Below are 16,794 nucleotides of genomic sequence, written 5' to 3'. Positions count from 1 at the left end.
TTTCGAGACACTAAGTCATCCATCACTCGGTGGCTCAAAGACACTTAAATTGTCCTATGTTTTGCAAGGGTGCTTTCCTCAATTTTGCATAACAGACCATTCCCGCTAGGGCTGTTGCTACCTCTTTGGTAGTTCCTACAGCTGCATCTTCTGACCAGATTAGTAGAGCCACCACCTGGCTGTCTCTACGCACCGTCTCAAACTTTACACTAGGGCTGCAACTAACTATTATTTTCATAATCTATTAGTTGGCCGATTATTTTTTCGATTAATCGATTACCATATTTGCTTGATTATAAGTCGAGTTTTTTTCCAGAGCAAATGCTCTGAAAAATACCCCTCGTCTTATAATCGGGGCCGTTTTATAATCAGACCTCAACTAGGTCTGACTATGAGCCTAAGATCTGTTGTATATACTTCTCCTCTCTCAAACCGATACCACCAATTGATATGCGTGGAGAATAATCCGCTCTGCGTTGTGTATTAATGATAAATGTAATACCCTTGTTACCTCCTCCAAGAACTAACATATAACCGTATCCCCTTTTCCAGATAATATATGTCTAGTTCTACTAAGGTTTTCTACCTGATATTACAATAAAACAGCCAACCCAAGATTCTTACCAGAGAGAGCTTTAATTAGAATCTACCCAGATTAATGTTACAGCAAAGACAAAACCTGAGTTACAGTGATATACAGATGACAATCATTCATACCAATCACAAACATCCCATCTATCTAATATCTGCTGCTAAGTGTGTATGCTGTGTTGGTGATGTGCCAAGGGTGAGACTCACCAATCCAGTCTCCCTTCTATGTGTTTCTGTCTTCTTAAGGGATTTCTCTATTGATGTGTAAATGAGGTCGCTGTCCTGTGTTCCCAAGACCCCACCGTGTGATGTTATTGACTTACTATGTTTCCCATGCCTATCTCCAGGTGATGCATTTCCTTCCTTCTCTACATAGTGTATAGGTGTGATATCTTCTTACAGCTGTCTTTCCTGTTACTTCCCCCCTAAGTGGCTTGCAGCTATCATACATACATATATACACACAAACTTAATCAAGCACATATTAATTACAGATATACATACTTTGTATTTACCCCAACACTCCCCCACTTGAATAAGATCCATATAGGAACTTATTCATAAAGACGTATACCAACTCAAACCCAAACAGTATTACAAGAACCAATATACTGGTATTTTATATCCCTACAATTGATGCTAGCTCTAATCGTTCCTGCTTGGTGTGTGGTTTTTTTCAGTTCTTTCCTCCAGAAGCAATATAGGATGAATAAGGAGCAAATTAATACAAATTGCAGGAATACAAATATTACAGAAGCAGTTCTTAATCCTGGGTGTGTGTATACATTGTAGGGGATGCTCCACCAGGGCTCTTGAAAGCTGTGTGTAAGTTCTTTAGTGCTGGCTAAATTTTCTTTCCACACGTCCCTCTTTAAGTAAAATTTGTTGCAACCCATCTACAAATTTTTGTTCTCGTGAGTTTAGATCCTCTGTCTCCTCTATTCCAGATTGAGGTCCCCAAACTGAATCCTGATATTATATCAGTACCCAGATCCCTTTTTCTCTTTCTCGAAAACGAAGCCCTTGTGTAGCATCCCAGAATAGATTAATATGTGCTTGAAACACCTTTTTAAACCATTCTTTCAACATTTCTGGGCAGCTCTCTGGTATATTAAATGAAGAAAAATTTAACAATAAAGGTAATGTTACATAAGACACATCTGTATAAGCGACCGTTTGTGTTGGTTGTATGAATAATCCATGCTCTGGCCAGGGGGTGGTTGTTGGGCAGTCCTGTGAGTTAGTAAGTTTTACTTTAATTGCTGAGTCTACTATAGTATGCAGTCCACTGTGATTTGGGTTGCATGTCACAGAACCATCCTGGGTTAATGTAAAATTTATTTCCAGCAGCATCTTTATTTTCACTTCCTTTGTGGTATTGGCCCAAAATGTACTGGTACTCTTATGCATATCACTCCCTCCTGGATAGCTCCAAACTGCAAATTCAGAGGGAAGGTTAGACTTAGGCATTGAAATATTACACTGTACCACTATCCATCCCCCTATAGCCCCAACCACGGTATGCTTATCCTTAAATGTAACTTCTGGCAATTGCCCCTTTACTCTTAAAGTTACTCTGATTTCTCCTTTTTCTTCTGGACGTCTTTCCTCCCTCTTATGTAAATTTCCTGAAAGAAATCACACGTTAATGTCCCGATCTTCTCACAGGTTTGTTTCCTCTCTTCCTTTATTTATTTATTTTTTTTAATTTAGTATCATCTCTTCTTTTTATGAAAAACAAATACTTTAAAACAAATAGATTAGCATCATATGTTACAACAACAAATGAAAACAAATCTAGAAGACCACACTAGTTTTATTCTGTTTTTCAACTCTTTCTTTCTGTGCCTTAATAACATGGTAGGGAATCCAAGGCTTGATATAGTCTTTCCTAACATCATTACCTCTTCCCTGAGATCCCCACCTAGTGTAATTAAAACAACTCTTATCTCCCTGCCTCCAGCTATCAACCATGTGTCTTTCCTGATCATGGTGTTCTTTAGCAGAGTGAGATTGGCAACTTCTGGCCAAATGTCCTACTTTACCACAAGCAAAACATTTAAAGGCTTTCCTTTTACCTGTGGGTCCTTGCTTGTTTTGAAGCCTGCTTTGATATAACTGTCTCTGAAGCGAGGGGCTTAATACAGACACAGGCTTTGCAATCATTTTGCAGTGATTTCGGATCAGTTTATGATTAGAATTACTTTGCTTCTCATCTAAACCTTGCCCATCTATTTCATTCACATCATCATTTTTTAACACTTTGCCTGCAGCCACAACATCATTTCTTTTCTGTAGCTGTACATTTAACTTGTTACCGTTAGCTGTGCAATGCACACGATCAGCCTCCCTCTTACTGCAGGCTGCCAGGGTCCTAATCTCCCCCTCTGCATCCTTCAGCCTCTGAGTAAGCCGCTCATTTGCACTACGCAATTCCTCAATTTCTTGCAAAGCCTGCTGGTTGCTTACACATAAAGCTGCAGCATTCTGTGCAAAAAGCTTACACTTCTCAACTTCAATGTTTAAACCTAGAACTTTTGCTTCCAAAAGTTCTTTTCTCTTTCATTGATTTGTACTGCTCCGCTATCCAACGGGCAGCAAAATCCAGAGCAATTTTCACTCTAAGATCAACAATCTTATTATTTAACTCATTATACATCTCATCATGCTTCTCAGATTTTACTTTAATTGAAACATTCAGCTCTGCCAACTTATCCTCCTTTGCTTTCACAATTTCTTCTAATCTTAAACAACAAGAGAGTAGTCCTTGCACAATGCAACCTTTTCTTTTACTCTCCAACACCTTTTTTTCAAATAATGTCTCTCCCAAAAACTTCTGCAACATCTCCCATGACTGTTTACAGTCCTGTGGGATTTCATAAGGACCACCATGTCTCTTAATATAATTCAGAAGCCATTTCTTAACATTTTCAGAATAAGTAACTTTTGCATCCTCCATGTTGCATGTCATATCAAACGAACAAATCACAGCAATAGAATATAATAACAATTATACTCACCACACTCCAGGCAGACTCTGTAAAGTTCTTCTGGCCAAGGGTCACGGCACCAATATGTTGTATATACTTCTCCTCTCTCAAACCAATACCACCAATTGATATGCGTGGAGAATAATCCGCTCTGTGTTGTGTATTAATGATAAATGTAATACCCTTGTTACCTCCTCCAAGAACTAACATATAACCGTATCCCCTTTTCCAGATAATATATATGTCTAGTTCTACTAAGGTTTTCTACCTGATATTACAATAAAACAGCCAACCCAAGATTCTTACTAGAGAGAGAGCTTTAATTAGAATCTACCCAGATTAATGTTACAGCAAAGACAAAACCTGAGTTACAGTGATATACAGATGACAATCATTCATACCAATCACAAACATCCCATCTATCTAATATCTGCTGCTAAGTGTGTATGCTGTGTGGGTGATGTGCCAAGGGTGAGACTCACCAATCCAGTCTCCCTTCTATGTGTTTCTATGTCTTTTTAAGGGATTTCTCTATTGATGTGTAAATGAGATCCCTGTCCTGTGTTCCCAAGACCCCACCGTGTGATGTTATTGACTTACTATGTTTCCCATGCCTATCTCCAGGTGATTCATTTCCTTCCTTCTCTACATAGTGTATAGCTGTGATATCTTCTTACAGCTGTCTTTCCTGTTACTTCCCCCCTAAGTGGCTTGCAGCTATCATACATACATATATACACACATAAACTTAATCAAGCACATATTAATTACAGATATACATACTTTGTATTTACACAAAAAAACAAAAACTGTCTGCGCTTCTTACCCTAATAAAGTTGGGAACAAATATATAAACATAATATAAATGAGAGGTTTTGGTTATATGAATTGGCCAAAGAATAATTAAGCTCACCCGCCACGTCAAGGCACACTCTCAATAGGGTGAGAACCTACTCTCACCTCCTACGTAGTGGACACACAAAGCAGTTTATACTGCTACCAAAACCTTATTAATGTGTTGGGGGAGGTGCAATTAAACCTCCTCCCTATTAACCCCTGGACAGCAAGCTGCAACCAGACTGATGAGGAGCCAACAACCTCAAATATGTGCAAACAGAGAAAAGAAGAAATGTCGGTGCGCTAAGCTAGTCACAGGCTCAAATAATACAAATGTATAATACGAGGCCTACCAAACAGGTGTAAGCATGCTGCAAGAAACAGTGTATTGGCTGTACAATGTATACAAAAAACAAAAACTGTCTGCGCTTCTTACCCTAATAAAGTTGGCAACAAATATATAAACATAATATAAATGAGAGGTTTTGGTTATATGAATTGGCCAAAGCATAATTAAGCTCACCCGCCACGTCAAGGCACACTCTCAATAGGGTGAGAACCTACTCTCACCTCCTACGTAGTGGACACACAAAGCAGTTTATACTGCTACCAAAACCTTATTAATTAATTGCACCTCCCCCAACACATTAATAAGGTTTTGGTAGCAGTATAAACTGCTTTGTGTGTCCACTACGTAGGAGGTGAGAGTAGGTTCTCACCCTATTGAGAGTGTGCCTTGACGTGGCGGGTGAGCTTAATTATGCTTTGGCCAATTCATATAACCAAAACCTCTCATTTATATTATGTTTATATATTTGTTGCCAACTTTATTAGGGTAAGAAGCGCAGACAGTTTTTGTTTTTTGTATACATTGTACAGCCAATACACTGTTTCTTGCAGCATGCTTACACCTGTTTGGTAGGCCTCGTATTATACATTTGTATTATTTGAGCCTGTGACTAGCTTAGCGCACCGACATTTCTTCTTTTCCATACTTTGTATTTACCCCAACAAGATCCAGATCCCCGGCAGCGATGCAGGGGACCTGGATCCTCCTGTCTCCCCACTTACCGGTACTTCTGAGTCCCCGGTGCTTAGTCCGGGCAGCGTGTAGAGCTCTGTGCGATTCGCTTAGAGCTCTACACGCTGCCCGAACTAAGCACCGGGCAGTGTGTAGAGCTCTCAGCGATTCGTGTACACAACTTCCGCTGCAGCCAGGAGGAGGTGCGGCTGCCAGCGGGGGTTGTCTGCGTCCATCGTGCAGACCTTCCCCTGCTGTCAGAGTTCCCCGGCCCCCCCGGGGAGGGGGAACTCTGATCTCTGACAGCCAGGGAAGGTCTGCGTGATGGACGCAGACAAACCCCGTTGCCAGCCGCACCTCTTCCTGGCTGCAGCGGAAGTTGTGTACTCGAATCGCTGAGAGCTCTACACGCTGCCCGGACTAAGCACCGGGGATTCAGAAGCTCCGGTAAGTTTGGAGGAGGGAGGGGGAGGGAGTGTTAAATGGGGGGCATAAGACACTTCTGGAGGCAGAGTGCTCTGTGAAATGCCTTTTAACCCCCTTAATGCCACTCTGCCTCCAGAAATGCATTTTAACCCTCTATACACCACTCTGCCTCCTGAAATGCCTTATACCCCCTATATGCCACTGTGCCCCTTGATATGCCTTTTAACCCCCTAAATGCCAGAGTGGCATATAGGGGTATAAGACAATTCTGGAGGCAGAGTGGCACATAGGGGGTCAAAAGGCATATCATGGGGCACTGGCATATAGGGGGTATAAGGCATTTCTGGGGCAAAGTGGCAAGCCAGGGGGCAGATGTGCATAACTGGGGGGGGGGTGAAAAAAAGGAAATAAAAACAAAATATTTTTCTCAATCATAGTTTTTATTAAAAAAAAAAATGTTCACATAGTTTAGATGAATTAACATTTACTGGTAAAACTTTTTTCCTATAGGGTTGTCTTATATTCAGGCTTTCTTTTTTTCATAAATTAATATTCAGATTTTGGGGGGTCGTCTTATAATCAGGGTCGTCTTATAATCAAGCAAATACGGTAATCGGATAAAAATTTTTTACATTTTTTTTCATTTATTTAAAATACTTTATTAAATTAACGTAGGACATAAAAAAAAAACAAACAGCAGAATAAAAAAACTTTGATAAAAATGCATTTCTTGTTTTTATTTCCCAACCTGCCCCCCCCACCAGTTATGCACATTTGAGCCCAGGGGCTTGCCACACTGCCTCCCAGACGTGCCACGCCGACCTCCCAGACGTGCCACGCTGACCTCCGCACATATGCCTTATATACCCTGTATGTCTTATATACCCCCAGATATGTCACTCCGTCCTCCCAAGATATGCCGTATACTCCCCTGATATGCCATAGTGCCCTCATAGATTTGCAGACTCGTTCACAGACACAATACTTTTATAAATAAATACAGGGTTAATCTTCACTGCCCCCAGGATTTAGATTCCCCTCAGTTTGTCCCCCTTTACCTCTAACTGCACCTTAAATTAACCTTATTAAATTAATTAAATGAACCCTCAGTCCTCAGCATTAAATTAACCCTGAAGAGAAGACCCCATTAACCGTAACTGCCCCTAAATTAACCCTAAACACCATCAACCACGATTAACCCTAAACACCCCACTAACTATAACTGCCCCTAAATTAACCCTAAACTTTCAGCAGCCCAAATATATATTTTATACTCACCAGTTAGATGAGTTCTTGAGCCATTTGGACAGTATAGGAAATGGGCGGGGACAAATGACACTTTGGCCCGCCCCTTTCTCCCTGTCTCTCCCTGCAGTCACTGCCGATTGGCCCCGCCCCTTTCTCCCTGTCCCTCCTTGCAGCCAATCGGCAGTGACTGCAGGGAGGGACCGGAAGAAGGAAGTGGGTGGGCCAGTCGGCAGTGACTGCAGGGAGGAACTGTAAGTAGGAGCTGCAGCTGGGAGTCAGACTAAACGGATTATAAAACGAGGGATATTTTTCAGAGCATTTGCTCTGAAAAACCCTTATTTTATAATCGATTAAAAATCGATTCAACTAATCGATAATGAAATTCATTGGCAACGATTTTCATTATCGATTTTATCGATTAGTTGTTGCAGCCCTACTTTACACGCTAAACATCCTTGGCTCTGAGGATGCTGCTTTTGGACGCCAGATCATGCGGCCAGTAGTTAAGCACTCTCCCCTTCTTAATTTGTTCTATGTCACTAAAGTATGCTGCCGCTTGGGGAAGGGGAAAGACAACATTTCTTACAGTACATTTATTTTCCCTGGCACCAAGCGACAGCACTTTATTCCCTCCCTAATAAATGAATTTTGTTCTGCACTCTGTTTCTGTCTTGGTACTTCTTGGGAGTTTCTGTTGCTTGCACAACTTATGCAGGAAGGAAGGGGGCAGGGTTTGGGGGAAGTTTACTTTAAATTCCCAAGGAAGAAAGCCCTTAGGTAACTGGCCAAATGTTTAGTTAGGTCAGATCACTTTAACTCCTTTTATATCTATAATGACGTAATCTATATTTTTAATGTTGTTGTGTGCCCTAAGGTGTCTGACATAGTCTGCACGCCATCTCCACACAGGGGACAAGGCAGGTTTCCTTTATCTGTAAGGCATGACGCCAGGTGCATTTCTGGTTGAGGTGCATTTGCAAGATTAGGCTCTTGTCACCTCAGATGGATGGACTCTGGATGTCATCTCCAGAGGGTGCAGTCTGGAGTCAAGTGTGCTCCCCCAGATTGCTATGTCAACTCAAGGATTCTAGCAGCAACAAGAAAACGGGCCCTTTATACTGGATCTGGGGTTACATTCAAGAGGATGTTCTGGTTTATTCAGGTCAGCAGCTGAGACAATTACTCTCCAGTCTTTAATTTCAAAGGCTTCACGCTGTTTATGGAATTAAGCTCCTTAATTGGAATTACTCTGACACGTGTTTAAGATGGAATCCATAAAGCACACCTTAGGTGTTTTCTCCAAGAGATTTTCTAGCGACACTGCACCATCAAGATGCATATCTCCATGCATCTAAAAGAAGAGGTTCCCAAGGATTTTTGTGGTTTGCTGTTCCTTGTTCATCAAGAATTCAATCTTATGCTCTCCTTCCTGCAATATCAAGGAAGGAGAGCATAAGAATTGTGCCGTATCTGGAAAAACTTGTTGGCAGCAACATCCAAGAATCATCTATTTATTCATAATAAGAGAGCGATTGGTCTTCAAGTCTTGGGTCACTGGCATTAGGGTGAGACAGCTTTAAATAACCTGGGGTGGGGGGGTCCTGCAGTGTTAGGAATGTAATCGTATCTTCATCGCCGTAGCGATGCTGGGGAATCTAGGATATGGTCCGCTTAATAAAAATTCATGAGGCAGTTCCGTCTTCTACGTTGGAGAGAAGAGGAGGATGCAGGCGGGGAGTCCTGGTTCCCCAAGGTAAGTGCCTTACATTTTTAATTAAGCTTGTGGTTGTGTAGATGTCAGAATGCTATTTTTCTGTAACTTTGGCAGCAATTTTCTAAGCAATCAATTCACCTTGTTGGGGAACGTGCTGGAAAATAAGGCTCAATAGAATAACCTACACATTCCCATATAACAATGCACATCTTAGTAGGTTTTGTATAAATATGTTTATGTATTTGTTGTTGCAGGTCCCTCCTCGGTGGGTCTAGATTTCTCCCTACCAGGTTTTGAACATGTTTATGGCATTCCAGAACATGCTGATAACATGAGATTACGAACTACAGAGTAAGACTTTTACTGCCTTTTTTTTTTTCTGTCCACTTCATAGGCATGTTTTGTGACCAGAAGCACTATGTATCATACTTGCTAGTGGTGTATACCCCCTTTCTGTTACCAAGGCCTGTCAAAAGCACATGGGCCAAATGAATAGGGTACCCATCAAAAACATGAATTTTGGATACCACACCATCTCCTTCTCAAAGTATATGAGCCAACCTGCTCATCATCCCACAGCTCACACCTTGAATATTTTAAATTGTGTTGTTGTTGTACCAGCAACCAAACCTTATTGCTATTTTTTTTCCTACTTATGTGGATGTTTTGTTTTGTTTTTGTGCATGTCTGCTATGATGCACTTCCTTTCTTTTTTAGGAGTACAGATCCATATAGGCTCTATAACCTGGATGTTTTTCAGTATGAGTTGTATAATACCATGGCATTGTATGGCTCAGTCCCACTGCTTCTTGCTCACAACATCCATCGCACTTTGGGGATATTCTGGCTAAATGCTGCAGAGACTTGGGTGGATATCAGTTCCAACACAGCTGGCAAGGTGAGATAACTGGTAAGGTATAAGACATTGGAACTGTAAGGATCACTATAGGAATTATGTGCTATCAAGGTACTATTTGTTACAGACTCTCCTGGGCAAGATGTTGCAATACATGCAGGGAGGCGGAGATACTCCTCAGACAGACGTGCGTTGGATGTCAGAGAGTGGGATCATTGATGTATTTTTGCTTCTAGGACCCTCACCTTCAGATGTGTTCAGACAGTATGCCAGCCTTACAGGTATGTGTAAAAATCTTTGACCACAACATTGTAAAATGTTGCCAACGTAAAGTTTCTAACTGGAGTGGTGTATTGGTAAGTCTACCGATATAAATGTCTACTGGCCATTGTTCTGCCTCTCTCCTTCATTTTTGTGGTCTGGAGGAGAGATCAAAGTGACAGGTCTGGCACCACACTGGTACCTATGAAATCAGAAAATTTGCAGCCTTGACACCAATCATAGGCATAGTAAAAAAAAAAAAAAAACTACCATGCACTCCTATTGGATCCCTTGTTGGACAACCCCTGTTTTGTCCTTTATTAGGGCCAGGACAAGATTATTCGATCTCCGTAGATTCCTCAATTGTAATAACTCCCAATGCCCCCTATAGGTGACACCCAATTCAATGGGGTTTTTTTTTTATTCTAATAAATATATACCCCTAATTAGAACGTTGCAGTTGATGAATCCCTTTTCTTCACGTGTAGACTGAACTTCAGGTAGTATATCCTGTCAAAGTGCTCATGTTATGGCGTAAAGTTGTACAAACTTAGGAAAGCAGTAGGGGATATACATCCTGGTGAAATACCAGTAGGTTGTCTACTTCACCTCGGCCACCATGATGTTTCTTTTTCACGGGCTGTTTCCTGGTCAGTGGAGTAATGAAGCTATGCAGTGAAACAATTAACAATTACATGCTTTCCTAATGGTTTTGATGTGACTCACAAAAGCCTGGTGTTGGCCTGTCCTGTAAACTAAAGGATGTAACAAAGAAGCCATTTTCTTATAGAAGTCACTCCTATACTCCCAGCATGGTCCATAGTGTATTGTGGTTTGTTTTGTGAATGGAAAATATCTAAATGCTTGCCCAGAATGGACACTTCTCTTTCCAAAGGTGCAAACCAGCCCCCCCCCCCCCAAAAAAAACAAATTTGGGTTTAATGACATTCATGTTGTCTAAGAATGCCATTGTAATTTTTCACCTTGTCATTTTTCTTTACAGGGACCCAATCTTTGCCCCCATACTTCTCACTTGGGTACCACCAATGTAGATGGAATTACAATGATGAGGAAGATGTACACAATGTAGACTCTGGGTTTGATAAACACAACCTGCCTTATGATGTGATCTGGCTGGATATAGAACATGCTGATGGAAAAAGATACTTTACCTGGGACCCGCACAAGTTTCCAACTCCTAAAAACATGCTGAGCAGGCTGAAGGACAAGAGACGTAAGGTAAGAATATATTGCAAATAACTTCTCATATATATTTGTCATTTCTGATCCTTTAAATATGCCCATCATGGAATCTTCTGTTTTTGTTTTCCTGCCTCCCATTAAAAGTGGTGGAGGCTTATATAGTAATAAATACATGGGCTATACTGAATCTTAGATTAGATTAAAGGCTTCATAAGATCTGAGTCTTACATCACGAAAAATAGGCAGACTAGATGCGCCAAATGATTATCTGGCGTCTGTTTCTCTTTGTGTGTGTAGGTGACATTAATTGAAAGATAAAGGTCTGGACAAGCCCGCTTGTGCTCTTCTTGAAAGATCTTGAAAACCTGCATTGTGTGGATACTCACTGACTGTATTAAAATAGTAATCGTAATCTTAAGTTTTTTTTTTTCTTTTTTCCTTCGCAATTTACTTCTCCATAGTTGTTCTTAATAAATTATGTGCACCTTTCATTTTCTTGTTGCTTTTACCAACAGATGGTTGCTATTGTTGACCCTCACATTAAGATAGACGGTGGTTATAGAATTCACAACGAGATCCGATCCCATGGTTTCTACGTCAAAAACAAAGATGGTGGAGATTATGAGGGTTGGTGCTGGCCAGGTAAGAAAGGGCTATCCTTCAATGTAAATGGGGGAAGTTTCAGGTAGATATTATGTGTAATGCGTCTAAGTAATTGCTTACAAATGGATGTTCTTGTGCTCCCTATACTATTGTGTTATATATATAGTATTGTTTACCGAAATTACCAGATTTGTGTCTAGCAATAGTTAGCTGCTTATGCTGTAAGTATGTTCTGTGTATGTATAAAATTGTAAAAATTTTCCACTCTTCATTGTGCACTAGTTCTTGGGGTTTATATTAATATTTTATATTACAAACAATTAATCTTCTATACCACTAATAATGCTTTCTATTTCTCTCACTCTAAAAGGCTCTGCTGCCTATCCAGACTTCACAAACCCGGAAATGAGAGCTTGGTGGTCCAGTATGTTTTCATATGATCAGTATGAGGTGAGAACTATACAATCATAGTAATCTGTAATACCGTATTGGCTCAGATATAGGCCGCACCCTAAAAGTTAGGTGCTTTTTAAAGAAAAAAATTTCTTAGTAAAAAAAAAACACTTAGTGGAACAGACATGCTGCCACTCTGCCCTCCCCAGACATGCTGCCACTCTGCCCTCCCCAGACATGCTGCCACTCTGCCCTCCCCAGACATGCTGCCACTCTGCCCTCCCCAGACATGCTGCCACTCTGCCCTCCCCAGACATGCTGCCACTCTGCCCTCCCCAGACATGCTGCCACTCTGCCCTCCCCAGACATGCTGCCACTCTATCCCCCCGAATTATGCACCCTGCCTCCGAGATGTGCCCCCCCCGAGACATGCTGCCACTCTATCCCCCCCGAATTATGCACTCTGCCCCCGAGATGTGCCCCTCCCCGAGATATGCTGCCACTCTATCCCCCCCCGAGATATGCTGCCACTCTGCCCCCAAGAGCCCCCCCCCCAGACTTACCGGTGCAGACTCCCCGGAGTCTTGCAGGGCCGGCGGGGGACAGCTACGCAGTACGCGTATTCAACTTCCGGTGCTGGCACTTCCGCCGGGGGCAGTGCTGGCAAGGAAGATTGTTAGCGTACATCGCGCAGACGTTCACCGGCTGCGGTGATGCAAACGTTAACAACCTCTCGCTGCTGGCACGTCTGCACGATGTGCTTTAACAATCTCCCTTGCCGGGACTCCCCCTGTGGGGATTCCCTGCAAGGGAGATTGTTAAAGCACATCGTGCAGATGTCCCGGCACCGGAAGTTGTATACGCGTATTGCATAGATGTCCCCCCCGGCCCCGCAAGACACCCGGGAGTCTGCCCTAGTAAGTCGGGGGGGGGAGAGGGAGTGGCAGCATATCTCGGGGGGGGGCAGTGGCAGCATATCTCGGGGGGGGCAGTGGCAGCATATCTCGGGGGGGGGACAGTGGCAGCATATCTGGAGGGGGAGGAGGACGACAGTGGCAGCATATCTCGGGGGGGAGGAGGACAGTGGCAGCATATCTCGGGGGGGAGGAGGACAGTGGCAGCATATCTCGGGGGGGAGTGGCAGCATATCTCGGGGGGGGGGAGTGGCAGCATATCTCGGGGGGGGGAGTGGCAGCATATCTCAGGGGGGGGAGTGGCAGCATGTTTTGGTGCTTTTTTAATGAAAAAAACTTTTTCTTTGAAAAAGCACCAAACTTTTATGGTGCGGCCTATATACGGGGGCGGCCTATATCCGAGCCAATACTGTATATATAGTGTGTGTGTGTATGATAAAGCACAGGTCATAGACTTTAAAATGGACAATTCGCACATAAAGAATTTTAAGAGAAAAGGTTGTATTCCATTGGGAACATGACTGTATTGAATATTTAGGTATTGAGATCTACTGAAATTTTGAAGACACAATAAATGGGAATTATATAGGTGTACTAAATTGTCTAAAAAGCCAATTTATAGAATGGAAAGGACATGACATTTTATGGCTTGGCAGGCTGAATATCATAAAAGCATACCGTATTTATCGGCGTATAACACGCACTGGTGTATAACACGCACCCCCATTTTTGAACAAAAAAACTGAACAAAAAAAACTTAATCAGAATCACTGCTATCTGGGAAACCACACACAGTAAGACACACACACAGTAAGACACACTCAGACACACACACCCTAACCCCCCTTCTCAGGATCTCCCCTCTCTCTCCCTAACCCCATCCCGGTCACTTACCTTCAACTCCTGTGTTGGAAGCGTGAGGCGTTTGTCTCGGGTGCCGGCGCTTCACTGCTGAGCGCCGGCACCCGAGACAAACGCCTCACGCTTCCAACACAAGAGTTGAAGCGCTGAGGCAGGCGGCGGCGGAGGCTGAGGCAGGCGGCGGAGGCTGAGGCAGGCGGCTGAGGCTGAGGCAGGCGGCGGCGGCCGCCAGCAGAGGAGTCCTGGATTTCTGTCAGTCAGGGGGGCCCGAGAGTTGCCGAGCGGTCGTCTTCAGCAACCGCTCGGCACCCCTTGGGCCCCCCCTGACTGGCAGAACTCCAGGGCCCGGTCGCAGTTGCGACCCCGGTAGTTCCGCCACTGGCTCTAGGATTTATCGGCGTATAACACGCAGGTAGGATTTCAGCTTCAAATTTTAGTTAAAAAAGTGCGTGTTATACGCCGATAAATACGGTATATCTTACCAAAATTAATGTATTTGTTTAGAACTATTTCAGTTTTTTTCATGTGTTTGGAAAGGGAAGAAATCAAGAATTTCATGCTCCATTTTAAAAAGAAATCTGTCCCAGGACGGTCTTAATTACCCTAATGTCTGTGAAATATATGGAGCATGTATGTTTACTTATTTTTTGGCATGGGACCTCAAAGGGGGGGTTAGGTTTAGGTTGGTATAATTATGAGAAATGTCACAATCCTAGATCCATTTTTATTTTTATTGGACAAACCCAAAGTGTGTTAGAGATTAAGAGATAACTAATCCAATTATTGAATTTCCTGTCCCATGGAGACATGGTTCTCAGCCTGCACCAAAGCTTGAAAAGCGGTGCACTGCATACATCTTCATGAACAATATTTCCCCTGTCACTTCTGGTAGCATGGGAGATGGCTCCACCTATCCGAATCGGACAGGAAAGAATAAAAGCCCCAGAACCTCCTCCTGTCCCTCAGTGTTCTTTCCTGCCCTATTGCGGGTAGAGGCAGTCATCCCACGTTTGTTTTTTTTGTTCTGAGCTCATTTCCCCTGCACTAGCGTTACGATTTGGGTAGCAGGTAGCACTTTACCTCTCCCCGCTCCAGTTCGATCCGTTGGATTTATTCTCACGAAGGGTACCCTGGGGGGACCCTAGCTTACTTCGGCAGCCTTTGGGCGGCTGGCTTTATTCCAGACTCCAGGACTCCACTGCCTCTGCCGACAGTTCCTGCCTGTGACGCGTTTCTGGTTCTCGTCTCAGCAGGAAGCAGCTCTCAGGTCAGGGTATGTCTTTTCAGTAAGGTTTCTCTATTTGATTGTGCTGCTATTAGTTTGCTTCTGATGAAGAGTCCTGGCATCCTGTGTTCTGTTTTGGTGTCTTTCTACGACTTAGCCCAAGTAGGTTATGAGTCCATGGGAGTTCTTTGCGTCTGTCTTATTTGCTAAATTTTACCTGTCTCCTGTCCTTTATCACGATGTCTCTAGATAAGCCAGACCTACCTGAAGAGACTCCAGCACCTAAGAAGACCACGTCTAAAACAAAGCATTTTGCCTGTAAAATTTTTGCAAGGCTATCCTGTCCGACGCCTTGAAGTTTTGCTCTGCCTCCCTGAAAGTCAGGGAGGAATCAATTTCAGATTTCAAGGGATGGATGCAGGCTAAACAGTGCACTTTTCAGCAGATCCGATAATTCATTTTAGATTATTTTCCCCAGCCTTAAAACCTCTTGTCCGGATCCTCTACCTAGGTTTCAGTCTTCTGGTCAGGATGCTGGTTCTTCCGGCTCACAGGGGGACTGGCACCTGGAGGAACCCGAACCTCAGAAAGAAGAGGAGCTTTCTGAAGAAAGGTTTTTTTTTTTTTTTTTTTGTTTTTTGTTTTTCTTCTTCCTTTCCTGTAGAGGAGGTGAACAAGCTGGTTACTGCAGTGAGGGCCGCTCTGGACTTGGAAGGGGAATAGCCGAAAGGAAAAACAGACATTTTTTTTCAAGCTTCTTTTAAGAAGCCCAAGCCTTTTACAGCCCATGAGACCTTAAAATCTATTATTACTGACCAGTGGAAAAAAGAGTTTCAAGGTTGTTTCCTTTCCCAGATGCTTTTTCTGAGCTCTGTTTAGCTCCCAAAATAGATGCTCCAGTGGCCATGGCTACCAGAAGATATGGCTTCTCTGGAAGCTCATATTGGAGATCTGGAGAAGCAAATTGTCTTGAAAGTTACAATCTTGAAAGGGGTCTACTGCTCACTGAGCAGAGTGTAGTGAGGGCAGGTAGAGAGGGAGGAGATAAGCCAGCTGGGGAAAAGGCACGTAGCTGGGTTGTCACGTGGTAGCAGAGGGGGAGGGAAGAGGAAAGGTTTAGCTAGCTCTGACCTTGTGCAGCCTAACAGATTTGCCCGCTTAAGTTAAGATTTTGGGTGCATCGGCTCAGGAGTAGCTTTACTGGAGGAAGCTGTTCCTCCTTACAGCCTAAACCCCATCTGTACTAGAGGGGCTGTTCCCTAAAACCCCTCTAGTACGGGTTGGGTTTAGAGTGTAAGAAAGGCTAGACATGTTGTGGTGGTAGGGGACTCTGCCTATCAACCTGCTGCAGTTTGCTGTCTCCCAGGTGCTCGGGTCCGGCATGTTGCTGACATGGATGGATTATTAGGAGGGACTGGGGAAGACCCGGCTGTCATGGTCCATATTGGTACCAATGACAAAGTCAGTGGAAAATGGAAGGTCCTAAACTGAAGAAAAGGACCTCCAAAGTAGTAATTCTCAGAAATATTGCCTTTGCAGCGCGCAACAGTAGAAAGGCAGCGGGAGATTAGGGAGGTTAATGCATGGCTAAAGTCATGGTGTAGGGAGGAGGGTTTTGGCTTTTTAGAGCACTGGGCAGATTTTGCGCTTG

The 16,794-nt window shown here is 43.2% G+C and overlaps 1 protein-coding gene across 2 annotated transcripts in view; it reads left to right on the top strand.

The window, feature by feature from the left end:
- Positions 1-16,794, top strand: part of GANAB (glucosidase II alpha subunit) — a 121,104-nt gene that overhangs the window by 65,737 nt on the left and 38,573 nt on the right. For both annotated transcript variants that reach the window (XM_053448796.1, XM_053448795.1), the window contains 6 exons: positions 9,082-9,178; positions 9,545-9,725; positions 9,811-9,964; positions 10,948-11,183; positions 11,663-11,789; positions 12,121-12,200. In XM_053448796.1, coding sequence (XP_053304771.1) covers positions 9,082-9,178; positions 9,545-9,725; positions 9,811-9,964; positions 10,948-11,183; positions 11,663-11,789; positions 12,121-12,200 — 875 coding nt within the window. The remainder of the gene's footprint in view (positions 1-9,081; positions 9,179-9,544; positions 9,726-9,810; positions 9,965-10,947; positions 11,184-11,662; positions 11,790-12,120; positions 12,201-16,794) is intronic.

This window comes from Spea bombifrons, chromosome 10 (genome assembly GCF_027358695.1).
Source record: "Spea bombifrons isolate aSpeBom1 chromosome 10, aSpeBom1.2.pri, whole genome shotgun sequence".
Taxonomy (NCBI): domain Eukaryota; kingdom Metazoa; phylum Chordata; class Amphibia; order Anura; family Pelobatidae; genus Spea; species Spea bombifrons.
Note: the sequence above shows the minus strand (reverse complement) of the source record. Positions and strands in the feature narration are given on the sequence as shown.